Here is a 27,933-nt window from a genome sequence, read left to right as displayed (position 1 = left end):
ACAGCAGCCATCAGCCTGATGAGGCCTGACAATGTTAGAGTGCTACTCTGACGCACTGTGTTCGAGCTGGCCTAATTCTCAACCAGAGGGCTGAGATACTGAACACATGAGCTCCACTAGTGGTCTTGATGAGCAGCTCTGTCACTCTGTGTATCCCCTTAAAGTTCAGCTCTAGCTAGGAGCACATCGAAGGAAGCAGGAAGGACACGGCCACATGACAGCGCAGGCAGGCAATACAAAGGCCTGACAGCCTAAATCTGCACTGCTTTTCATCACAAACTAATCACATGTAGAGAGGTTAAGGAACAAAAATCTATGCCCGTACACACAGCTGTTCCATCTTTGTTCACCCTTTCAAATATTAATATTAATATAAGAAAGTGGCTGATTATAGCACAGGTAATAGGTATGCTAGAAACCACACAATTAAACCAGGTTGTTCCCACTGAGTTAAGTGCATGTATGATCATCAGTGGAGCCCTGCAACAGGTTAAGGTTGCGCCAGCTGACAGCTGATTATCAATAGCTTGCAAGTTAGCGAGCTTGTACTCCCTTTAAATACTTTAAATGAAAATCATAAGTATTATCAAATTCATATTAAATTTAATATGATATGCTAGAGTTTATTTTTACATCTCTAAACAGCATAGCATTTCCTACAGGGGATTATACAGTATCTTTTAGAAAAAGAGCTTTTGTTAGTCAGTCTTTTCTTATTGAGCAGCGCAACATACTGTCATAGTCTAAAATAATGTCACTTTACGTCGCTGTTTTTCACTGATTGTCCACTGATGTGTTTTTTGTTTTATCATTCATCTGTTTCGATCCCTTATATGTGCCTAGATAACCTTAGATCTTTTGTTTTCCGTTTCTTTCTATTAGTGGCATCAATCTGAAACGGTATGTGTATTAAAATGAGCCTGTATGACTAAATCTGGCACATTTACATAATGGACCTAAACGCTCATGTTAATTAATGTGCACTGCTCCTTATATATAACAATAATTATATCAAAAACACTTGCAGAACAGTCATACAGCCACTGTCAACACAAAAAAAAAAAAAAAAAAAGAGTTTAAAAGGTTAATAAGAGCAATGCAGGTTTGGACAGTACCATTTTAGCTGTTCAACTGATAAACACACACTTATGTCGCTTTGATCATCAGGTCAATTACTCCTGGCCCAACCTAAGTTTAGGCTGAAGACCAGAGGCGATCGTGCCTGTGCTTCAGCTGCACCTTATCTTTGGAATAGCGTCCCCACTATTCGTGCCTTAGACTCTATCCAATCCTTCAAATCACAATTGAAAACATATTTAACCTGGCCTTCCCAACCAGTTAGTGCCCTCTAATCTAATTAACTTCTTAGTTGATATTTTGTATCTATGAACTGACCTTCCTTCTGAACTGAGGTCCGATACCTATTTTTACCTCACTCTTCTGGTCTATTAGTGCCTCGCTTCTGTCTGTGCTACTGGTAGTACCTGACCTGTATTTTGTTAATTGATTTATTTTGATGTGATGTGCTATACAAATAAAACTGTATTGTACTGTATGGTACTTATGGTCAATAATCAACGCATTCAAATGAACCTTTCCTGCTGATGTTTGAAGTGGGGAAAATAAGCTTCCCAATGTATCACCCTTTCTCACTTACCAGCAGCAGTTGTGCTTTTGCATTTGGGCTACACAGCACACATTACTGTGGGTGGACAGCACTACCTTACCCAGTGCATGCTCAAAAATATTCACATAATCTCCCAAATGGCATATTTAAGTATATAAAGAATGTTCCCACACTGTAACCAATCACAGTATGGCAAAGGATTAGACACGTGAAACACGGATCAGTGAACAAAGCGTCATAAAGATTTAAAACAGTGATCACTATAGAAATGCACTTTAAAGTTTTCAGCGTAGAGAAACTGGCTGATAATCTAGTAAGTATCTTGAACTCAGACACTCCCAGTAATAGAAAAAAATATAAGAGAGATTTTACTCTGATCTGAGTAAGACTCGACCGTAGATTGCAGTCTATGGCCAACATGGATGACAGATCACAAAAACAGTTATCTTTAAGGTAGTCTTATGAGATCTTAACGTGTCTAAAGGATGGAAAACATTGGAAATTAATGAATTCTATTATGTGCTTTGATATCGACTGTACAAACGAGAAAATCTAACGGTTTGTTGGATAGTTCCTTCAAGCACAGCAAGAGTGGATGAGTAAGGATTTGTTTCATTGAGCATATTAGGTTCAGAGAGTCTGACCCAGACTTTACGTTAACTTCCTCTGTGAAATGAAAAATGAGTTTCTTCACTCTTCGGGTTATCGAGCTTAGAGTTTTCCCTTAATGCCCTCTCTAGATCTGGATCAGACCTCTGGTACGGTCTGCGGTATGTCTGTGATATTACGTGCAAATATGCTAGTTTCAGGAGGTGTTATTCTGCTCTTAAAAGCAATCTATTGCAAACTGAGATGAAAATTTAAGTCGTACACAGCGACAGTGAGGCAGTGAGAGAAGTTGGTCAGAAAATTATAGAAATACATGCCTGCACGGATGCATACAATCTTAAACATGGATAAAATTAGATCAATGTACATAGGAATATCACCTTTACACCCAACATAAAATAAACCCTGGTCTCTATACTGTAAGCACATTCACCAGCAGCAGCAGTTCACCATGCACAAATCCAAAGAATCCAGCTATTACACCTTTTTTAACATGTCGCTATTGTCAATTGTCAGAGAAAAGTTGAAGTTTGGCGGAATCAGCATGTCCCTGCAGTCCCAGAGTCACTTGAGGTGAGCCAGTTTCTAAAGTAACCGTTACACCAAGATAACAGCAAGTCAGAGTTTCAAAGGCATGTCTCGTAACAGCATTAGTCTCCAGAGAAGCAAGGTGCCGAGCATGACAAGAAGGCTCTCCAAGTGGATTATAAGCCAGCGTTGAGCTCTGAGACCTGGCAATTTCCTCCAAACCACCTGCATGCAGGTGAGAAGCAAACAAAGCAAGAGGATTTTGGAAGTAGATGATGACAGCAGCTGCAGATTAGCGAAAGGGTATACTTTCCAATCCTCACGTCCTCCAAGTTCTGCTCTGCCTTCTGTGCCATTTGAGCTGATTGCTTTGTATATACTGTATACACCTGTCATGCTCCCCAAACCCTTTTTCCTGCACCACTCCTGTGGCTGTAGGAAAGCCTTGCCATGTGGCAGGCAGATGGGCTGGCAGAACTACCACTGCCAGGCTTCCCTGACCTTTACACCCCGAAAATTAGAAAGGGTGTAAAAAAAACAGAAAACAGAAGGGCGTACAACGCTGGCTGCATTCAGCTAGACACTGGTCCCAATAAACAAATATGTCCCCTCAGGCATTTTTCACATCCCAGCCATAGTCTCTGACAAGCCACTCCATGATGCTGCTTTGTGCGGGGGACAGACTAATACCTCTGATTAATGTGACAAAGGGTGAGCTTCAAAGTATTTATCACTGTGCAACACATCTGCTTGGTTTGGATATCTTCCATTATATTTGCTGGGGATAGATTAGGAGCCAACTGTGCAGTTGGTCATCTGAAAAACTGATTATTCACAAGCTGACATTTATACTCACAGTCCTGTGATGAGCGGTGACGAAAGGTGAACCGCAAGTGGCTCCGGTTCACGTCTTCAATGGGAATAGCAACCTAAGACAAAGGACGGAAGAGGATTGGCTGACAGCCAGGAACATAAACACACACACTCACAGAAAATAAGGACAAACTGAAATCAGAGTGAACTCTAAACTTCCTGGATTTTATGCTGTACAGAAATTAGCTCACATGTTGCAACACTTTTGCAAAAAAATGCTATATAATTATATAGGATTTCAGGAATTGAGAGAAAGTTTGCCTTTCTTTAAGTGTGATGAATAACTTCACTCTTCTATACAGTTTTGCACCACCGCATTTGCCACTAAAGTCTTGTGATAGAAATTACTGGCAATAAAAGCCTGCGGCGTAATGAAAAAACTTTGGAAACTACATGAAGGGGATGGTATCAAGGTAAAGGTAAAATAAAATGATTTAGAAGAGTAAAGAAAAAACCGTTAAGTGGCAGAAGTAAGCAGAAAAACAAACCTTTATCGTTTCAAACCAGCGGGGCTGCTTTACTTGGTAGTAGATAACAGACTTGTACTCATTGATCCCTTCATCTCCAGCTCCGGGAAAGATCACATTCTAGATAAAAGGTAAAAGACACAGAGCAATTAGGTAGTCAGACAATATAACTGGTTATCTGGTTATCCTTGCTTAGCTTTTAGTTCGCATAAAGTGCTATAGTTGTGATGGGTGAACTGCTTTATCATCACTCTGTCAAAATATTGGCACGCTCACAGTATGTGGGAAATTGACTAGCACTTATTTCATAAAGCAGAGCCCCTGGAGCAGAAAGCCTTAATCTAGCAGAATGGCCTTTAAAAGTCTGGATGCGCTTTGTGCATGAGCACCTGTGTGCTGCCTGTCAATCTCATGACAGCATTGTGGAAATAAGAAATAAATTAGAAATTAATTATTTAAGAAGGAGCAGCAGTGGCTCCCATGCAGCAGGACGTGGAAGGAAGCCAAGAGCAGGGAAGCAGACCAGCTGGTGCTGATGGATCCAAACGTGTAAATTGGTCTTCCTAGCGGGTCCGCTGCGTTTCTACAACAGGTCAGGGTGCGTATGTAAAATACTACGTGCCCCACTTGAGGATTCGCCAAGAGGGATGGAGTGACAGCGGATGGTGCGCACGCCTTGTTTTCGATCAATCTGTGTTCAGCCAGCCTACCTCTTTCCTCCCACTACTCCAGCTGACTCCCTGGCCTGCTAGTGTACTGCTGCTGAAATACTCCTACACTAATGGTTTCTGACAACCAGCAATTATGAGGAATAACAGACCTCATCTCCCCCAGCCATGCTCTGGGGGGCAGGTGGTAGCTCTAGCAGTGCTGCTCCTTCTCTAAGTGGCCAGGGTTTCTGACAGCTCCAGATTTCACAGAGGGTGAAAGTGGCTAGGGTCTAACTACAGGTGAGAAGAAGTTCTGGAGGGGTGCTAATCAAAGTCAAAGGTAATAAAAAGTTACTGTCCAGCCTCCACAAATCCTGTAGGATTTGGAGGAAAGAGGAAGGATGACAAACACCAGAGGCAGAAAGTCACACGGAAAGAGAAGAATGGACAGAGAAGAATAGAGAGGATCAGAAGCCTGAGGGAGGCAGAAATGAAAAGAAAAAAAACACACAAAAAGCAAAACACACAAATTTAACCTGTTAAAAAACTCTGTGTGAGGAGAGAGTTATTTCAAGTGCCTAGTACATACATATACATCTTTAAAATGAAAACAAGACATTTTTTATTTTGGAATAAAAGCCGAAAAACCAAGTTTCATTATCAAGAAAGAGACTTTCAGCCCATCAAATCCATGAAGGGTAAGGAAGAATTTAACCACTTCTTGCATTTCTTGCAACAAGGGAGCTTTTGCAATGCAACAGCAACATGGTGACAACACTTCTAGATAGGATCGATCTCTCTTGATCTTTGCTCTCTACTGTCACTGACTTTATTTATTATACCGCAAAGGCTCAGACAGCCTTGAACACAGACCTTCAGCGAAACATAATGACACAGGGTGGGAATTCACACATCAAATTTGTATCCGCTTCAGCTTATCATAGCTGTATTTGTCTCATACTAGGTTCTTGCTTCAAAAAGTTGCAGCGTTTCCTTCTTCTAAAGAAACTTTAACAGCTAAAAATGTGAAACTTGAGGAAATGGTACAATTTTCCACCACCATTCTGCTCTAAAAAGCTTGAGACACTATATAAATGTCTTTTATGTCTTATATGCTTCCCTAATCTATTTGAGAAATCTCTCTTTATCGCACTCTCACTAAAATACACACAGTTTTGCTTCATCGAGCGCTACAAATTCGAAAAGTCTCTCTCTCATACCTGGCTGCATTGATTTGTATAAAATTCAGTTTACTTGATCGAGGGTTATGACTCAGTCAGTGGCTAAAATTTAGGTATGACTGATTAAAGTCGATGTGGTTTATTAAAACAAATCTGCAATAAGTCTGCCGCACAGCATACCAAAGGCCAATCCAAAAGTTAAGTTACTTAATTCAAATCAAATTCAAAGTAACTGACAATAAACTAGAAAACAGATGTTACCTGTATTGTTGCTGTTAACTTCTTATATTTGAATAGACTTTAAGAAGTCAGTAGTGTATATGGGGTAGGTTCTCAACTGCTGTTTGAGGTTAACAACTGCTAATATTTAGAATTCTTAGAATAAGCTTGCACCTACATTAAGTGTTGGTTTCACTCAAATGTCATACTTGCACCTCCCTGCAAGACCAAATGATCTGCTTTGTAGGTGTAACAGCTTATCTATGCATCTTATATATTCTGATGGGTATTCAAAAAAAAAAAAAAAAAACTCAACAAGTGCACATGAGATTCCAATCCTCATTCTATAAAAATACAATTTATAAGCAGAAGCTACTCAAGAATTGATTATTCCTCTGATGTAAGATTAATTAACAGATTTTTTTACCAAGCGCTGCAGATTGCATTAAAAAAAAATACAGATTTTGAGACAGCTTGCTTACAAACAATTAGACAGGGGAGAAATGATCCCTCTAACTTCATTAGCAAAGGTAATTAATTATACCAGAAGAAAAATGCTGATTTCACATCATCATTATGCTGCCCACGTTGCCTGTCCACATGCCTGAGTTTGTTACTGGCTCTGACAACGGCTGATTTTCATGGTAGTGAGCCAAATTTTAGGCTTCTCCATCAGCCACAAAGCAACAATATTACAACTTGTAAATCCTGACAAGCAGCAAAGACATACAGTTTCCCTGTGTATCACTCTTCTTTATAGGAGACCTGGTCAGTTAAGCGCAGTGCTGAGCAGTGTGAGACTAAAGGAAGCCGGGTAATATCACAGTCTGTCTGAGAAACCACTTGGTTACAGCACTCGTGTCCTGAATGCTGAGAGCACAGGAAAAATACCAAAGCAGTAGGTTAACATTCCTCGGTCGTACCTCGAGCTTCTTGCCGTCCTCATCATAAACCGACATGGTCACCTCAACGTTTTTGGGGGTTGTCTTACTCCCTTTGTCAAAATCCCCCTGAACCAGAGTCACGTAGATGTCGTTTCGCACATCCCCTTTAGGAAATAAAGAAAAACAAAAACAAGAAATGAGAAACCACCAACGCTTCGACGCTTCTTAGGGCTTCAGTTTTATCCTTTTCAATAATATTAATATTACAGCAACACTGGATATTATATGCATGACTGACTTTGCCCCATTAAATAAATAATGTCTTGGGTTTTTTCTGTATTACAAATATTTTATGAACTGCAACAGTTTTCAGTAAAGTAGGACACTGGATAAAATCTAAACAAAACACTGATTTGCAAATCAATTAAACCCCATATTTAACTACTTTTTTTTTTTTTTTTTAAATAAATACTACTACTATAAATAAATACTTTTAAATAAATGTTCATTTTGAGTTTGATCCTCTTTTTTTTATAAACTGAACAGGGACAACTGAAAATTTTAAAAGAAAACACCTGCTGGGTGAAAAAAATGACAATTCATTAAATTATTTAGTAGCATCACTGTGTATAAAAAGAGTATTATGGGAAAGGCTCACTGCTCTGTGGGAAATACTACAAAAACTTAAGAATTTGGGATCTCCCAGGTAGCACTGCATTAAAAATGCAAACCCATTGTGAGTTAACACATCGTTTCCTTGCTTCCACTGATGCAAGTTTAAACTCCACTATGCAAACAATCACATATCAAGAAGACGCAGAAGAACCGGATCCTTCTCTGGGCCAGAGCTCATTTATGATGTATTGAGGTGACATGGAAATCTGTCTTGTGATCTGACCAATAAACATATGAAAGCCTTTCGTCTCTCTTTGAAGAGAGCATGTTATCAGTGCACATGATGCTATGAGGGTGTACTAATGCACAACTTGTACAAGTTTTGGAAGCACTATTAATGCTGAAAAATCTATTTTGGAGCTGGACGTGTCACCTTCCACATTGTGTCTTTTTCATGGTGGTGAGCCTAATTTCAGGTTACTCCATCAGCTACAAAGCATCAATATTACAATTAGTAAATTCTGACAGGCAGCAAAGGAATACAATTGTGCATCGCTTTGCTTTATTGGAGACCTGATCAGTTAAGCGCCATGCTGAGAAAGCACAGTATATCACAGCTTGTCTGAGACACAGGGTTGCAGTCCTGGCCTGTCACCAACTGAGAACATTTGAAGAACTGTGAAATGAAAAATACAACAAAGGAGGCTTCAGACTGAGTCGCTTCCAATCTTATATCAAGGAAGAATGTTGCTCTAATATGAAATGTGTAGCCAGTCTTAAAAATCCTTTAAGGGTGTTTCGCAAAAAGAATATCAGAGGTGATGCGAGACGGTCATACACCTGCCCTCGTCCAAATGTTTTTATTAAATATTGTCGAGCTTCTCAATTAAATATGGGGATTCAATCATTTTCAAATCATTTCGGTCTGTTTTTATTTACATTTTACACTGAATCCTGACTTTTTTCTGTAACAGGGTTATGAACCCCACTGAAAGCATTCAGCCATTTAGCCAGGGAACTTTCTAGGCAGGCAGCAAAGGGGAAGCTTTTTAAAACCTGGCATAATTATCTCAGGGAAGCCCATCTTGCGAGCCACGGCTGTTGATCGGTCCACAAGGTGAGGGAAATCCTTTCTTATCTGATGGATGTCTCCAGGAAGCAGCTTCAGAGTGACCCACAGGCCTGGTAATGGAAACAAGAAAAGGAAGTGAGGCATCAAGTAAAGCAGTATGTCATGAGGAGTCGGGTAAAGAGGCATGAATCAACTCTAGGGAAAGTGATTCATTTTTGTGCGTTTTGCTTGGTTCAAAGTTGGGTGTGATAAGCTGCTGTGACTAAAAGCTACGACACAAGTACGGTTTTATTGTATTAGAGAGAAAATCTCTGAACTATTTATAGTCTATATTGTTTTCATTTCATCTGTTTGTACCAAGTCTTTTAATTTTTCTTTTTTTTTCTTTTTTTAAACAATCTGACACCAGTAGCTGCTCTGACTTTCTTCTGATTGGGAGAAATCCTTGGCTCTTTTTCCAAAATGCATGGCAAGCCAGTTTCAGCTCTGTAAGCACATTTAAAGGTGGCTTCACTCACTCTTAATATTCTCTAGGGGGGGAAAAAAAAAGACCCACAGAGTCACAGCTTTGAAGAAGAAATGACTGAATGGATCAAATGAAAGCAGTCTGTAGTGCCCTTGTTCACAGGCCACAAGAATGAGTGGTCCTTGTGAACCTTAGAGACTTTATTCACTTACACTTTATGGGCCCCTTATTGCTATGAGTGACAAATCCCTCACTAGGTTAGCTGGAAGTCTTTTGATATGCGGACATGACCGAAACAGCTGCTGCGAGTACTCCACTGTTCTTCCCAGCGAGGGTCAGGGCAGACCTGACATTTATCCAAGTACGTCTTCATTGGGCGTGACAACACCATGGAGACTGTCATGTTATTTCCCCTCCTCAGCAGCACAAATCCCTCAGATGGTGAAGGTTGTTCTTCTCAGCACAGATGTCGAGTCCTTGATAAGCGCCATTCTTCACAAAAGTCTCAACAGCTTAATTAACAGCTGGATCGCTTGGATACTGTAGTCCTGGCGATGAGACCGACTATTTATAGTGTGAGCAGTAATTTATGGTGTGAGCGCTAAGAGTAAATTGTGTTTTTCATTAGCAAGTGGAACAGTTTTACTGCCTTGCAAGTATGTTGGGGTTAATAGTACCTTGTACAAAAAAAGATCTAAAACAAAAAAATAAGGCTTGCACTGACTTCAAAAAAAGATTTTTAGCAGCATCTGATTTAATCAAAAGATAAAATAGATTTTTTTCTCCTGGTTCATGTGAGGTGACGATGGCAAGGACAATTTGACAGAAAACTGGGCTTTTTTCTGATGTTTTGAATTAAAAGAAAAATTCTTGACTAAATGAAACCTAAATGAAAGAAGAAAATAAAAGAAAGAAATAATAATTTTATAACAGTTTTTCCGTCGCCTGTACAAAGTGTACAAACGCCCGATGTAGTGAGGCGAGTTTCTTCCTTGGCCTCGGTTCCTCTATCAGAACTGTTGCACTGTACCTTGGCCCTTGTGATTGACCTCTTTGGCGGTGATAACTTTGTTGATGACTGTCTGGAGGAAGTCATTCTCCCCTGCCACCCTGGGTGAAAAACGGGAGATGTTCAGCTGCTTGTGGCGAATGGCGTCATCCAACGCTAGCCTGCAGTACGTACACACCAGGCAAACACCACGGAGAAGGAGAGGTGGCAGGAACAGGAGGAGGAAGAGGAGAAGGTGGAGGAGTGGGGCAGGAAGAGCCATAAAGTGATGGTTGTAAGAAGGGGAGTGGGATGAGGGACAGACAGAGAGAAAAGAGAGACACACCGAAGAGTGATGCGAATACCATGACAGACACAAAGCCACTTGTTAGCAGTTAACAGCGAGCCAGGATGGGTCATGAAAGAAACACAAAGAAAAATGATCATTTAGGAAATTAAGTCCAGTCAGTATCCATAGAGCAACAGTATCAGAGTGAATGCTGACTTTCCCAAGTTTGATCTTGGTTGGGGTTTTTTCCCTTTTATTTTTAAAGATGCAACCCCCCCCCCCTCTAAAAAACCCCAGAAAAAATCCAATCTCAGAAACACACTCTGCTTAGCATCAGAAAAACACTTAAATATAAGTACCAAGTATAACATGTTTTGTACTCCGTAGGGCAACAAATTCATTGAAACAGCTGATGCACAGAGCATAAAAAGTAGCAGATGTGATCTGGGAGGCACCACATGTGTGGCAGCTGTCACAGGAAAGTGTGTTGTGAGCAAAGATGGCGTCTGCTGTGTAGAGGCTTCTTAACAAGCAGAAGGAGATGAGCATGGAGAAGACGACTGTAGTGATGCACGGAGGAAGCAATAAAGAATCTCTGCCCCTCGCACTGTTTTCAGTGTCTCCCATCTTAAACCAAAATCAGCCCGAGCAAGGAAGATGAATAAGCAACAACAAACATTTGCACATTCAGACACTGAATTCACTCAAACATTGTACAACAACCACCAAAAGACAGATTTTGACTTAAATTTGCATTTCTAAAATTATGTTACCTTTAACCTTCAAAATGTCAAAACTGAGTGGCCACTTGATTAGTTACACCACTGGTTGTTCATACAAATATCTAATCAGACAAACACATGGCAGGAACTTAGTGCATTTAACCATGTAGAAATGGCCGAGACGACCTCCTGAAATTCAATATGAGCATCAGAACAGGGAAGAAAGATGATTTAAGAGACTTTGAACATGACACGGTTGTTGCTGCCAGATCTGATGAGTCTTAATTTCTGCTGCAACACCCAGAGGGCAGTGTCAGAATTTAGTGTAAACAGCATGAAAACATTGATCCATCTTGCCTTGTATCCAAGTTTCAAGTTCTTGGGACACTTTGGGCTCCTTAGTGCTAACTGAGCACCGCTAAAACACCACAGCCAAGTATTGTAGCTGACCATCTCCGTCCATTTATGACCACAGTGTACTCATCTTCTGATGGCTGTTCCAACAAGACAACGAGCCACGCCCCAAAGCTCAAATGACTTGAAAATAACAAGTTATTTGTACTTCTTGGCCTCCACGGTTACCAGATCTCAATCCAGTTGAGCACTTCTGGTATGTGGTGGAACAGGAGATTTGCATCATGGATGTGTAGCTGACAAAGCTACAGAAACTGTAATGCTATCATGCAAATTTTGCAGCACCTTGATGAACCTATGCAACTAAGAATAAGGCAAAAGGGCTTCTAAACTGATACTGGCAAGGTGTAACTAATAAAGTGGCCAGTCACTATATGAACTTCCTGGAGCCCAAGAGGATGCCTTTAAATTAGGGACTTGGCTGGCTAACATCATTAATCTAAAACAGAGAATATCCGTCAATTTCAGTATCTCACAATAGCTGTCATTCTTTTTCCTGCCACTCAACTATCGTTTATTACTGAATTGACATGTCAGTACAGCTCGTTTGTTTTTTTACAACAACTCAATTGAGTCTCAAATCTAATGTCTGTAAGATTATTGCCAATTTAACCTATTTAAATTTCTGTTTGGCTGCCAGAAGCTAAATCACACCACTGTGTCACGTTCTCTAAACGGCTCCCTCGCTTCCTTGAAAACACATTATTAAGCTTCTGTTTCAAAACTTGCTCTGTTTTTGAATGGCAATTATTCACACTTGGACATAAATAACTCCTTGTAAAACCTCCTCTAATTTCCATGATTTATGCTCACAGATAAGCCCATTAAGTGAGGTGATCAGCAAGCTAAACTGCCTGAATGTGAGGCATTTCAATTATGCAGGAAATCACGTTAAGAAAAAAGGTTGCTCTGCCTCTTTACACTATCCTACAAAAATGGTAGCAGTTAATGAGATTGCCTTAATTGAGTCAGCGGGGAATAGGGGAGTGTTACAGTCTTAAAACCCCTTCTAATCTGGCGTCAAGGAGACAAAACTTGTAGAAAGAAAAACGACACTACCTTTTCGGATATACAGTGTATACCTAAAATAATGGATGAAATTTTAAGCCATAAAATGTATCAGTCTTGCTTCTTTTATTTATTTTTTGGCAAGTTTATCCAAAACTTAAAGGACCTCTATGTTAAATGTGATTTATTTTGTGCTTCAGCACAATGCACTTACGGCTGAAATGGGATAAAGTGCTGCTTATCCTCGTCGTCCATTTTGCCTGTTATGATGTCAGTGACATCCATTACTGTGGAAAAAGGAGAGAGGTGGGGGTTAAAACGTTCTCAAGGCCTGCAGAGTGTAGCGTGGCTATGAAAGAGATCCAGAAAACTGCATGGTGGGCCACATCAGGGGGTAAAAGCTGTCTCAGCCAATGTTGGGATTTTCTTTGATGAGCACTAATTAAGTCAGAGGCTGAGCTGTGAGGAGAAAATCTGAGTAGTGGTTACGATGTGCACAAGCCTTTTGAAGCTTAAAACAAACAATGATTAAATATGAAATGAAGTTTCTTTAAATAGCTGTTACAGCGAAATGAACAGGAAGATCATAAGGTGACATAGCATACGGCTTTGAGTAGAGTTATCACAATATGTCAATAAGATACCACCGCAAGGATGCGAGTAGCAGCCTCATGGTGTAATATTAAACAGAATTATGTTAGATGCTAGAATGATGAGTCCTTCTTTACAACAAGACGCATGATTATTTTTTTTTTTTTTCCAGTTTGCTTTGTTTGCGCGTTTGAATGCAGGCATTTGAGTCGGAAAAACCTGACAGCAGAGCTTGCCGACGAAACAGGAAATGCATTCTCAAGTCTGTCTGTTGGACAGACCAACTAAAGATAACACAAACATAAAAATGACACTGACGCCAAAGTTTACAGCAGGTCACCTTAGCTGTGTGAGAGTCAGCAAACCTTTATAATTGTGCCTAAAAAAAGAGCGAATCTCAAAAAGCGTTCCATCACGCTGTGTACAGCGGCAAATAATGATGATGTCTAAAGATAGGCCATCATAAATCAGGCTGTCATTTACCTTCCCCTCAAGTGGCACTGGAAAAAGGAAAAAAAAAAAGACACCAAGAGAGGGGCGTAATTTTCTCTGTTGGATAACTGTGGGCAAAATGGCAATCTAATTAGTTTACGATACGCCTGGCAGCTTGCCAACAGGCAATAAATCAAAACTTTCTCTCTCTCCCCCCCCCCTTTCATTTAGCTGGAAACCTCTCAGTTTTACCCAAATATATTTACTCAGCCACGCAAGGCACAATACTTACTTTTACCACAATGCAAAACAAGAACTGGTACACATTATGATATTCAAGCAAAGCCGGGGCTCTATACAGAGCAGCTTATTTCACGCAGATCTTTAGAACAATAGATTATCATGAAGTCTCCGTGCTGTCTTCTGTACCTGCCACTCCAAAGGGTCTTCTCAGACCTGACGTCAGCTTCTTGGTGTTGTTGTCTCGTAGCTCCATCCGTCCAACTCTTACAATCTGACACACGAAGCTGATCTTTTCTCTCTTCAGATCTTCGCTACCCAAGTCCTGAAGAGGTGTAAAGGAGAAAAAAAGTTCTAACAAAGCGCCTTAGGGTCACTACAAATCCCGGGCTGTTTCAATCAGATTGTACAACATAGGGATGAAAATCCTCTGGAAAACACAATTGGATTTAAAGCCCCATCTGACAGCAGCCTTTATCTGATCGATTAATAGCACTTTCTGCGGTGAAAATGAGTTTACGTAAAAGCCAAACATTTTACCGCAAATTGCTTCAGCAACATATGTGATTGTGTCCACAGATTCATTTTTCCAAACCTTGGAAAGTCCTCCCAGTGGGCTCACACTGACCCTTCTGCCCTTGGGCGTCCATCAGATAGAGGTCTTAGTAAATACATACAGAAAGCTGGGCTCTTTCTGAGAGAGCTTAACAAATACAGGCTCTGCAAACAGGCTCGCACGTGCTTCGTAACATGGCTGAATAAACAGTGAACTACAGGCGAGTGTGCGCACACTATAATCACATGCATTTACACATCCAAACACTCACTGTGAAGACTGCCCGCAGATTATGAAGCTGGTCGATGTCTTTTACTAGGCCACAGCTTGACCATTTTACCAAGTAGTTTTCACTGTAAGGGAGAGACGTCAGGGGGGAGGAGCATGACGTTCACAGGTGAAACAAAAACAATACAGTGAATTCAGACACCGAGATTAACAGCATTAACATCAGTTTCCTTCAGAGCTACAGAACCTTGAATGTTAATCCAGACATTAGTCTGCTTGACTAATGCTGGAGGTATATGTAACACTCCTCAGCTGAGCAGCTCAACACAATAATTTGCTGTCACAATCCTGAAGCGTGAATAAATGAAAGGGTTTACCTGATGAACTTGGACTCCACTGGGTCGTAAAGCGACATGAGCACCTCTGCATCTTCGCCAATCTTACACACCACATTCTTCAGAGTCACAAAGAGGGCGAAAGCTGGCGTGGAAGCGAACTTTGCTTGCCTCGTCAGATCAATATTCTGCTTCTGAGACTGAGAAACAGAGAAACGGAGGGGAATCAGCAGTATCACACGTTGTTCATGCGCAGCAGTGTATTGAGAGAGAAACAGTGCTGATGCCAGCTGTACATTGGATTAAGACTAGCCACTGTGGTTGGTTTTTGTTTTTTTACACACACACAAAAAAAATCTAACAAGTTAAAAAGCTCCTAATATCTTTCACATTGAATAAAAAGGCCTTTACATTTACTTGATCTCCAGGACTGCATATACAGTAAAAGAACCTATTCCCTAGCGTCCTTCAAAAATATGCTGCGGTCACGTCATTAATATTCATCGTGTTGACCTGGACACTTTCTTATTGGCCATCCATATGCATTAAAGACCTCCAAAGGAAAGGTCACGTACGATGAGACCACATAACTGCAGGGCACTTAGTGGCTGGCACTCCCTACATACTGCAAACTGACATTCAGGTGTGGCACACCACTGATAAGCCAAGTAAAATAGATTGGGAATCTGGCACGGCTCCTGACTTTCTAAAGAAATCAAGCATTTTAGTGTACCAGGATTGGCTCAATTTGTCCTACTTTTAATCCAAAGTTGTTCAAATGCCAAAACCCCATCGCAGATTGAATCAAAGTGGTTTAGGTCATCTTTTTGGAAAACGGAACGGTAAAACAATCTGTATGGATGTGCATCAGTACAGATGGGTTAAAAAGAGGCAGTGACAGTGTTATCATACCAATGGCTGATGTGTTTAACATGTTAACCCCTTTAGTTTAGCATTTTATCATGCTATCAAAACACACACGCACACTTTAGCAATAAACACAAATCACAGGGAATGTCGCTGTAATTTGTCATTAACTGAGGTACTGGATACAGTGAAACATCCGCTTCAGGTGAACAGTCTATAGCAGCGGATTTTCACAGACCGGCCTTTAAGGTGTCGCGGATAAATACAACAAAATAAAATTATATGACCAAGACACAAACTGTGGTATTTTATAATTATAATAATAAACACAAATTCACTGTGCAATTGTGTAACTTTATTAGCAGCGTCCTCCTGAACATTGAGAGTAACATCCTCCTCTCTGCTCCTTATTGCTCTCTAATCGCTATGGTAACGCGGAAATATTCCTTTCAAAATAAGACACACAACTTCAACACGGGGAAAAAACGCAGGGGAACCGTGTTAACGATAATAACCCTAAAAACCATAAATTTCATACCCAAGCATCAACTCTCGCGGCCCAGTACCGAACGACTCACGCCTGGGGGTTGGGGACCGCTGGTCTAAGGCACACAAAAACTACTGCTAACTGAATCAGTAAAGATTATCTAGTAGTTGAGACTGGACCAAAGGGGTGTACCATGGAAGCTAAAGTCACATCACCACTAATCTTAGCCATTTCGTGGCTAAAATTACAGATATTATTTTGGATGAAGAATGGCAGATATTATTGCAGAAGACCAGCTCATCATCTTTTACAGTGACATAAAAAAGTAAGTAATAAAAAGAAAGATTGAAACAGCTGTGCCCAAACTGCACAGAAAACCAAACAACTTTTGTCAGATGTCCTTACTGTGGAAATCTGTGATTACCCTTCTTGTTTTTATTTCTTTTTTAATGCAAACACTATAATCGTGCTTGATTGACCAGCTGAGATTCGATGACGCAGAAGGAACAAGATCATGATGTGATCTGTGTTCATTCACACTGTGCGCTAATGGGCATTTGCTAAGCTTTAATATAGTATCTGGATAATAGAGCTGTCCCAAATACCATATTCTGGGCCTTGGAGGTTCAGTAGTGCTGAACAAGAACAATAATAATCATTAGGAGTTGCTAAATGAGACTTAACTAGAGATACTGGTGCTGTGCTTTGATTTCTGCTGATATCAGAAGCGGGACAGCTAAACTACATACCAACAAAAGTGTTTTGTTTTTTTTAAACTCCCTGGATTTGTTATATTTGCTAGCCACTTAAAAAATAGCTGCTGCTGGTTTATGAAAAGTCACAAAGTTGGCAACAGTAAATTTCAGAATCGAAAAACTTGCAAATTAAATGTCTTTCCAACAAGCAAATAACAGTAATATATTCAGTTTTTCTCTCTACTGAGTTTGTCTGTTTACCTTCTCCTCTTGGATCCGGTCCTCAATTTGTTTGGAAGCTGCCTCGTGTGCCCTGAACAGGCTGATGGTGCTGGTGAGCTCTGGGTCCAGTATGTTCCCATCTTTGTCTCTGACCACCAGATCAAGATCCAGGTACCTTGCATAAATAGAGGGTAGAGTTAACAAGCGCTCAGACCCACCAAGACAGTGTGCATTTGTCAGAAAGGAAACAACACATTTTATTTATAAACATGTACTCCTGTCACCTTATTTCCTGCCCAAATTCTACTTCATATTCATAACCTCGGCTCCACTGTTTTCTTTCGAAACCTATCTTTCTGCTATGCAGGGGAGCCAGAAAAAACAACAGTATATGTCTACATATACTCAGTGCTGCATTTCATCAGCTGATCACTACTTGCTTCTGAGGGAAAATTCATTTCTCTACCTGGCCAAAGGTTCAAAATTTCATCACAGGAGCAGAAAAGAGCTTCACGATTTTCATTTCCAACTGATTTTCTAGGCCCACTGCAGATAGTGCAAGAGCTGTCATTTCATGATGGAATACAGTGCAGTTTGCTGAAGCTAAACCCCATCAGTTTGTTCTCAAGCTAAGTGATGACCTGTCATTTTCTATTGACTGACACTGCTGACCTCTTCCAACAAGACTTGTTTTTTCCGGATAGATTTGAGGATAAAGGGATATAAGCCATAGGGAGAGAAGGAAAAATATAAAACACTCTCACAGCTGAAGACTCACTTGTTGCCATAGTCTATCTTGGAGGTGACTTTCTGTTTGAGCTCACTCAGCTCGTCCTGTGGGAGGGTGCCGGACAGAATCTGTGAACGCCATTCGATGAGGTCGTAGATCATGTCACGGACACAGTTGAACATCTCACGCTTGTCTCCCTGTTAGGCAGAACAACAATGTACAGCTTAGACACATTAGGAAAAGCTAAGAAAAAAAAGTTTGAACTCTAGTAGAAACTTGCACCTCAGTTTTTGGCTATAATGTGGTGATAAGCACCAGCCAGGGCAGGGAAGATGATGACTTAATAAAAACCTTTTTTGTGTATCCGCAATGTTTGTTGAAAGTGTGTCTCTACACTTTTGATATACTTATTTTAGTTTAAATGTAACTTTTATTTATTAAAGAAGTCATGTAAAGACTGTATATATAAGATGGATGTAGCTTCCAGGCATAAAAAGTGAAGCAAATGTAATGACCACTAGAGGGCGACTCCCATGGTTGTAAAACAGGGGTGTCCAAACTCCGGTCCATTTTTAATTGGCCCGCAAATAATTTTATAAATAGAATAGAATATGGCCCGCACTTCAACTTTTGCTTAAGTGTATTGCACTTCTTAGTTTTAACACCAGGGGGAGCTACTGTTGATCAAGGCAGTTGCTCCACCAAAAAGGACAATCACAGAAGAAATGTACCCCAAGTTACTAAACATGGCAGAACCAAAGAAGCGAAAGGTAGAAAGTGAATGCAGAAAATTTCAGACACGGTGGGAGAGCGAATATTTCTTCAAAGAATTCAAGGGGAAGTGTGTCTGTTTGATCTGCACTGAAACTGTGGCAGTTATGAAAGAGTATAATGTACGACGTCATTATGAAACCAAACATCAGGCCTATGCATCCTACACTGGTGCTGAGCGAGAGGAGAAATTAAAGCACAGGGTAGCTCTCCTGCGTGGTCAGCAACAGTATTTTTTTCGTGCTCAAAAGGTCCAGGAAAAGGCTACAATAGCCAGCTATGAGGTCGCCCAACTCATCGCAAGACATGGCAAGCCTTTTTCAGATGGAGACCTCATAAAACACTGCCTCGTTAAAGTCACCGAAATAATGTGCCCGGAAAAAGTGCAGGACTTCAACAACGTCAGCATGTCCAGAGATACGGTTGTGCAACGCATTGAAGACTCATCAGCCAACATTAAACTGCAACTGTCTGATAAAGCTGTGCTTTTGATTTTTACACCATCGCATGCGATGAGAGCACCGATGCCACAGACGCCGCACAGCTGCTATTTTTTTGCGGGGAGTGGACGAGAGCACGAGCGCTTTAGGTGAGTAAAAACATATATTCCACAGTACCCGTGTGTTAATGTGCAGGTACACATGCTTCAAATATCAATAATGCGCATCAATTCTGTCACTACCGTGCTTTTGCGCACAACTTTCTTATATGCGCTTTTCTTGTTAACACACAGAGTACACACCGCTGTGCACAGCGCACGCACATGTAGGCAGCTGATCTCATCTGATGCAGATTTGCTCCTTGATCAAGTGACATTTGTCCGGATTTTTGGCACGAGTGGCATACGATCAGCACCGCAGCTGGATGGCCCGATTTACATACCCAGCGCAGCTGATACTCACCAGAATAATTTACTAAAATATATGCACTCCTGTTATTAAGTCCAGTTCAGTCTGTTAATGTTGATAACGGTTTCAAACGAACGTTAATAGGTGTGTTGCTAAGCCTAATAACTTAAATAACAAACTTGAAATGTACTCGTCCCATTTTCCCCTTTGTTGTTTTTTCTCTGTGCTGTAAATCTTCTGTCTAAGAAGAAATCTGAGGCTGCTGTTCTGAGAATGAGCTACCAAAGCTTTTTCTGAATAAATCAATAAAGATCCATTTATGGAAAGCTGTGATGAAGGCAGTTTCGTCTTTAATTATATTCAACAATATAACATATTCGACCACTTTTAAGTGATTTTTCTAACTTTAATACACTAAAGTTAAGGTTATATACCTAATTTCTAGTAAGTGGCCCAGCCCCTCCTATATTTTTATGTATGTGGCCCTCAGTGAAAAAAGTTTGGACACCCCTGTTGTAAAACAACACCGATTTTATAGAAGTCTGTGGAAGGATAGCCCTGCCCTGTCTATCGCCCTAGTAAACAGTTTCAAGATTAGTTTATGGACTGAATCGGTTTAGATTCATGTTGAATATACAACATCACTTCACCCTATAAGTTATAGCCCTCACTCGTGCCTAGGAACACGATAACATTTAATGTTTCACCATGTGATAAGTTGCTAGCATCTGAGCACTCAGCATCCCTCAATTTTTCAGTTAAATGCACACTTCAGTCGTCATGTCCAGTTTTAAAACAGCAAGATAACAAGAAACTGCTGAATGTTCCCCTGGAAACCACACAAAGTTCTTGTGACCTACGGCGACTGCTAAATGACGAAATTCTAAGTGCAATTTGCTAGGGGGTTGGTGTTGGGGAAATACACTTTTTTTTCTTAGTAGGGGTCACCTACTGGCCTCTAGGTCTGTGTGGCTGGGGATTTATTGGTACCAAGCAAACTGCTGTGTTTATGGCTTCATAACAGGGCTTTGCTAACCAATAGGTGACGGCACAGTGACTCCATTTTTCTTTTATAGTCTTATACTTTTATGTTTTTCTCTTACCCATTTTCTTTTATTTCTATAGATACAAGTGAGTCCAGGTAAGCTGGTTACAAGCAAAAATCTGTTAAAGCCACTGAGTCAGCATAAAATAATAGATTTTTTGTATTTTACAGGAAATCCTCCAAATAGTATTTACCAATAAACATGAAAATATGACAAAAAACAATTGGTGAAATAGAAATAAACACAAAAAAGGGCAAATAAACCATAAAATAATGCACATTATCATTTTATTAATGTGTGTGTGTTTCCACTGGAGGAGCAAAGGTTGGCTTACCACATATAAGTCCCTCCATATTGTAGCCCACTCCCGCAGTGTCGTGGTAACCTCTTGAACCAAGGGCAGCTCAGTGGGAATGACTGTCTCCTTTTGCCTGCAGTGACAAAGAATGATTTTATTTTATTTATTTATTTTTTTTACAGTGATTGTGTCCCGTCTGCCCTTTCCTCTCCACATTAAGGCCAGGATTATACTCCCTTACACACAAAGAGAGCTGCAGATAGCATGGACAAGTAGGTATTCTTGTTATATTACTCCATTCTGCTCGGAGTTCTCTTGGAAGTTCTCTCTCTCAGTTAGCTGTATTGTAGCAGCTGTAACAGGTGGATAAATCCACACAGTCACGTCATCACTTAGACCCAAGTAGACCATTAAATAGTCAAGGACGCACAAAGTATAACATAGGTATAAGATTCATAAACGGACAAGTTGTGTGAGAAGAAGAGAGATTTCAGCGTCGAGCGTAATCATCACATATATGTTCCTTATACTATATCAGTAAAATCCAACTATTAAAAACATATCAGCGCCTAAAGATTCTCAATTTAATTCAAAGATTCTGAAGTTTGGGTTTCATCTTTGTGTTGTGCTGGTGAAATCAAAGAAGACAGACCAAAACAAAAACAGCGCCGCAAGTTGTGCCAAAGCGAACACACATGTCACATCACATCAAGCGCAGACCTTTCCACTGAAACAACCTCCGAGGGTGTCTACAAACAACTTGCACTTTATCTAGTCCCTAATTTTCTCAGCAGATCTATCAACTAAAAAACTTGTTATATACTTGCTTCCTGTTTGATCTCTGGTGCCATCTTTAACACTGTTTGTTGCTCCTGATAAATATAATATAATAAAGAAGCATTCAGAAATTTGACTTAGCAGTACTGACCCGCTGCCCTCGACCGTGGCCTCTTTCAGGTGTATGTAGCAAGCGGGAAATATGCCCTGGAAGAGAAAGAGATCGAAAAGAGACGTAAGTGTAAAAGCCGAAAGAGCATTTGAAGAACTGAAAAACTGATGTTGTAAAGTTCAAATGTGTAAGTAGCAAATTTAAGTGTTTAAAATGTAGTTTTTTGCTCACCTTTTTGGATTTTCTCCTCAGCCTATAGCCTCTGTACCAGTCTAATAAGGAGAACGGTTACAAACCATGTTACACAAGGAGAAAAAAAACCCTCCTAAAACAAATCACAGTTTGCTCCACTAAACATTCTTTTGTTTAAATAAAGGATGACACTAAAGAAGGAAATAACAGTTCTTCCACGATGCAAAACATCAGACCAACTCATGGGTCTGGGATTACTATCGCCTGCCTTTACAGCAACTAAATATCATTATCACACAATTGATTCTTAGAAATGTACAAAAACTTGACAGAAAAGCCGATGTCCAATGTTGTCGTGTCAGCTCCGATTAAACGTGGCATCAGTAAGCCTGTTCTCACCTTCATATGTCTCAAGTATGTGCACTGTGTCTCCGATCTGCAGTGACAGCTCCTCCTCTCCCCGGGCATCGTAGTTATAGATTGCTGGAGAAGGACGAGAGAAGACAATATAAGAGGAGGAGATATTACAGCAGGAGGAAAAAGGCAATAAAGTGTTTGGCTCCCTTGTGGCGCTAATTGTGTGCCACTGCAATGTGTAGTAGAGGCATCACACATATACTGGATGTCCACCCACACAGTCTAACACAGTGATGCTTGGGCCTGGCACCTTCAACGCTGTAATATCAACACATTTTTTTCCCACCTACTGAAAACAAACCAATAAATATGGATAATGCCAAAACAAAAATGATGACAGTAACTTTATCGTGTTCCTGATATATATATTTTTTTTAAACTGCTCTCAAACAACAAGAAGATGATTTATATGTTAAGAAAAATATACAGTGCTCTCAGAATTGTCTGAAAAATGACAAACATAACCTGTCAAATCATATGAATTTATAACAGAAAAAGTTGTGTTGGGTTCTACCGGTTATTATTCAGTTATGTGTAATGATTAATAAAGTAACCACCAAAGTTTGAAATGATTTGTATGATGCAACTTTAAAGAAAAAGAATGTTAAAAGACCAAGAGAACGAATGTGGACATTTTAACACGCAGATCAAAAAGCAAATCACAGATCCTTTGAAATTTCCAACAAATCTATTGAAGTCTCCAATGCTTCCAAGAAAACAGAAAACATATGTTGTAGGGCAACAAAATAACATCAGCTTGGCAAAAGTAAATCTTCCTATCTAATGTCTATTTTATACCCAATTAGGACATTAAAGGACTCGTTTCTTGAAGTCAACCAATAGAGCGCAAGCTATTAACTCTAAAGCCACTGAATCCAGTGCCAACACACACACACACACACACACACACACACACACACACACACACACACACACACACACACACACACAGAGCTCCATCAACATGTCAAGGTCAAATTATAAAGACAATAAAATCCTGACTGTTGACACTTGTTCTCTCATTCAGTGAGCAGTAAACAATATGTCAAACACTGTCAAACAGCCAAGCCCAGCACCTGTCTGTCTAAGAGTGCACAATTGCCCCCCACCCCCCCACACACAGACACACACACACTGCATAAAAAGTAAACTGACAGGGGCTGTGGAGACACATGTTTGTGTGCATCTATAGGCACGTGTGCATGTCCTGCTGAGAGCAGGCACACCGAGGTGCTTCAACAAAGGTTTCCAGAGGTGAGTGACTGCTTAATTAAAACAGACCCTCACTGCAGGCACTGGAGCCTTCCCAGCATGCCGATGGTGAAGCAAGTGAATCAACCATTTCCTTTCTCAATTACCTGCCATCTGAAGAGTTCACTGTACTTCATTAAACTATCACACAGCATTTTAGCTCTTTTTATGTTGAAAAACAGTCAGTTAGCAATTTAAATACTTCTGGAAAGTCCAGGTCATTTTCAGATAATTTGCAATTAATGATAACTGTGATATTATTGGGATTTTTAATTCTGTATAAGGTAAAAGCATTAAAGAACACAATTAGTGATTTATGCCAGATCATAGTTACAAAGCAGCTTTGATTATGCAAAGTTCAAATTAGCAGTATGTGTGTCAGCTAGAATATAAGTCGGAACATTTTATAACAATCCCCTTGGTCCTGTCCTATTCTGTCACATGTTTTCCCTACCTGCTGGATCTATGACACCTTTCAAAGCTGGATCTCCACCTGCTTTGGAAGGCACTCTAACCCCACTGTCTTGGACCGAAGCTGGCTGGAGATGCGTATCCGCTTTATTGCCACTCAAACCAGCTTCTCACTTAATTGTCAGGATGTGATATTCGTTACTGAGGCTGGTGATTATATTGTTCAGCTATTCATTTGTCACAAAGCACATGGCAAATAAAATATCTGCAGAGAAGCAACGAATACTCTAAACGTGTGAAAAGCACTGAGGTAATGTGGCAGAGAAAATGACAAATTCAGACGTTCAGCATGTGCACGCAGCCTTAATCGTTACAGTGCATGCAGTAAAGAACCTCACTGCATCTAGAGGGCATAAAAACGCATGTGTACCCATTTGATTCAGGCCTGTGTGTATTTGCATGTACGCGTGCATATCCACGGTGCATTTTGCGCATCCCAGAACAATCCAACGAGTCCACTGAATCTACCAGAACATGACCCATGGGCTGACAATGGAGCAACAAAGGCCCTAGGAAATGAATTCAATGGTACCACACTGAGATACAAAAGGCACCAAGAGGCCTAGAAAGCAACAAAACATCAAAAAGGGAGGTGGGATTAATCTGTGTCGAGGCATCACAGAGTAGCCCAGTCACTCCGCATGCACTGCGCGCTCAATTAAACTATCATTAAGAGTAGCTGGAAACGTCTGTAAAGCCATCAACTGCATATGTATGTTTGTTTAAAACTAGGCGAGAGGGCCAGCTGATTCAGCACGAGCAGCAGGTGATCCGAGGGAGAAACAAGACACGAACCGCTCCAATAAAAAGATAAAGCATGACATTTTATCAGTAAATGAGAACTCTATAATCAGTGCCAATGAGACAAGTTTAATAGAGTTTAGAGAGTTGGCAAAATCGTCACTGGGCAAGAGGTACAATTGTAAAATGAACACAAACAACACCCTGGGAAGATGCTGACTGAGTGACGACCATCAAACTCTGACATGAGAGAAGATGGTGCAATTGAGCAGAGAAACTAAAATGCTTCTTGTCACGTGAGGATTGGGGGGGGGGCTAAATGACAGCTCTGATTACTCATAAACCTGTATTTGCATACTCGAGTAATCTGATGTCAATTAGGAAGCAGTGAGGAAGAGAAAATCCATCAGAGGAAGAAGACGAAGAGGATGGGGAAGTGGACCGTATTCTCCCTAGAGTGTGGCATGCAAATGATTTTCTGGGAACGGGATAAACAGTAGCATCATTTGGACGGGGCTCATTACCATACATAACGTTGTGCATAAGGCTGTGCAAACTCGGAGAACGTTATCATCATAGGAAACAAGTGAGGAATCAGATTACAGAACTCTCCACTTAGCCAGCAGTCTACGCCCTCTACACAATTATAAGCAGCATCGTCTAAAATTTGGACTGATTGTAATTCTACACTTTGGACTCACTAATAACTGGCACTAATCCACGTGAAGCACAACATACCATTACACTCAAACGATAACACAGTATGCTGAGGAAGGAGGGGTTTGAAAGGAGAGGGGAAAGGAAGTGCACGGAAAAGTGGGAAGAGACTGAGCCTCTTGATGTTTTGAGTAAAATTCCCATGGGCTGTAAGCACACAGAGAGAGACAGCCAGGAAGTTCCAGACAACAGAGAAAGACAAGTGTGGAGCATAAGGCAGCTCTCAGCACTGGAAGGGCTTGGATTATACAGCACTGGAGTCAATGTGCAACTTCAGAATAAAAAGGCCCCCAGGAACTTATCCAATTTTTGTAACATAATTAGGGTTAAACTGCCATTAGTTTGTGTAAAGTAAAAGAAAATGAAAACTACAATAGTAGTTTTTCATACTTAAACACAACCAAACAGGAAACAGTACGTGCAAAAGGAAATAAATCACAGCCTTCAGGTTCCATTGTAGTAAGTTTCAGCTTCATAACATCCAGATTCGATAAACCAAATACTAAACAACTAGCAGACTTTAGTTATCATGTTACTCTCTCTCAACAATCAACTGTTAACTTCAAGGCAAGTCCCTTCCTGTGCCTTTTTGAGCATGAGAAGCCAAATAATTAGCAAAGAATGTGAAGCAAATCGTTCCAGCGAGTCGTTTTGAGTGGCAACAATGACAAACTAGGCAGGGCTCCATACTTCATTGTTTGAAACCCACTGGAACCTACTAGTGGTTGTACTTCCTTACTTTGAAAGTTTGTGTTCTCTGACAAAAGAATGCGACCTCTGTCATGTTCAAAGTGGACCTATTATTGACATTTCTAGCTCTGTATTTTTTTATTTTTGAACTTTGCTTGAGTAGCTTTACGCAATTGACAGTTAAAATAATAAGTTCATGATTGATTTCATACTGGGCCAGGGCACAGCGCCACAGTTCATCTACTGTCTGAAAGAGGACACTGTAGCTCTCTTTATGGCGCCACACCTTTAAGTCATCTTCCTTTTGACTGTGTACCTCTCACTAACAGAAGGTGTTAGTGCTGCTACTGTCCAGTGACAGGGATAACAGTGGCACCTTTGCATTCACACATACATCAACAATTTAGAAACAGCAAAAACCTAACGTGTTCATCTCTCGAATGCGGGAAGCTGCCAGAACACCTGGAGAAACCTAACCCAGGCCCAGAATGGCAGGCACAAATCTCTTTACGTTTACAGCGATCACCCCAGCACCAGTGATAACATCTATCTATTAAAAAGACTTTCTATAAATACATTCAACTTGTAGAACCTGTCAGTAACTGGGAGCATGACCACTAACACTATACTGTTTTTTTTGGTTTTGTTTTTTTAAATATGAACTGAAAAGGGTTGCGCTAATTGCGCAAAATTTCAAATGTCAATACAAATAAAAAATGTGGACTGTGAGAAAACAATAATATACACTGAAATTGAGCATGACAATCGGGATGAATAAAGAGCACTTTAATAAGCACACAGTGGGCTAAGAATAACCTTTTCCAGGCAGCAGGACTGAATAGAGGATGATTATTATACTCCTGCCGCACTACAGGTCTCCAAGGCAAGACGGAGGAGTCAGCAGAGAGGGGTTTTACATGCACGCAAACACACGCAGTCTCTGAAGGATATATATACAGTGGGGCAAAAAAGTATTTAGTCAGCCACCGATTGTGCAAGTTCCCCCACCTAAAATGATGACAGAGGTCAGTAATTTGCACCAGAGGTACACTTCAACTGTGAGAGACAGAATGTGAAAAAAAAAATCCATGAATTCACATGGTAGGATTTGTAAAGAATTTATTTGTAAATCAGGGTGGAAAATAAGTATTTGGTCAATAACAAAAATACAACTCAATACTTTGTAACATAACCTTTGTTGGCAATAACAGAGGTCAAACGTTTACTATAGGTCTTTACCAGGTTTGCACACACAGTAGCTGGTGTTTTGGCCCATTCCTCCATGCAGATCTTCTCGAGAGCAGTGATGTTTTGGGGCTGTCGCCGAGCAACACGGACTTTCAACTCCCGCCACAGATTTTCTATGGGGTTGAGGTCTGGAGACTGGCTAGGCCACTCCAGGACTTTCAAATGCTTCTTACGGAGCCACTCCTTTGTTGCCCGGGCGGTGTGTTTTGGATCATTGTCATGTTGGAAGACCCAGCCTCATTTCATCTTCAAAGTTCTCACTGATGGAAGGAGGTTTTGGCTCAAAATCTCACGATACATGGCCCCATTCATTCTGTCCTTAACACGGATCAGTTGTCCTGTCCCCTTGGCAGAAAAAC

The 27,933-nt window shown here is 40.5% G+C and overlaps 1 protein-coding gene across 2 annotated transcripts in view; it reads right to left on the bottom strand.

Moving 5' to 3' along the window:
• dock1 (dedicator of cytokinesis 1) overlaps positions 1-27,933 on the bottom strand; it is a 199,328-nt gene that overhangs the window by 149,868 nt on the left and 21,527 nt on the right. Inside the window, exons 2-16 of one of the 2 annotated variants that reach the window (XM_085466543.1) lie at positions 22,439-22,522; positions 22,079-22,119; positions 21,887-21,942; positions 20,995-21,091; positions 18,044-18,192; positions 17,305-17,440; positions 15,037-15,194; positions 14,703-14,784; positions 14,065-14,200; positions 12,827-12,899; positions 10,222-10,361; positions 8,710-8,835; positions 7,078-7,202; positions 4,126-4,224; positions 3,621-3,693 (exon numbers count right to left, since the gene is read on the bottom strand). In XM_085466543.1, the coding sequence (XP_085322669.1) occupies positions 3,621-3,693; positions 4,126-4,224; positions 7,078-7,202; positions 8,710-8,835; positions 10,222-10,361; positions 12,827-12,899; positions 14,065-14,200; positions 14,703-14,784; positions 15,037-15,194; positions 17,305-17,440; positions 18,044-18,192; positions 20,995-21,091; positions 21,887-21,942; positions 22,079-22,119; positions 22,439-22,522 (1,575 nt within the window). The remainder of the gene's footprint in view (positions 1-3,620; positions 3,694-4,125; positions 4,225-7,077; positions 7,203-8,709; positions 8,836-10,221; positions 10,362-12,826; positions 12,900-14,064; positions 14,201-14,702; positions 14,785-15,036; positions 15,195-17,304; positions 17,441-18,043; positions 18,193-20,994; positions 21,092-21,886; positions 21,943-22,078; positions 22,120-22,438; positions 22,523-27,933) is intronic. The other variant, XM_085466544.1, reaches the window with a different exon arrangement.

This window comes from Copadichromis virginalis, linkage group LG8 (genome assembly GCF_057382275.1).
Source record: "Copadichromis virginalis isolate Kocher_CV1m ecotype Utaka linkage group LG8, C_Virginalis_male_GT1.1, whole genome shotgun sequence".
Taxonomy (NCBI): Eukaryota; Metazoa; Chordata; class Actinopteri; order Cichliformes; family Cichlidae; genus Copadichromis; species Copadichromis virginalis.
This window is presented reverse-complemented; position numbering and strand designations above follow the sequence as displayed.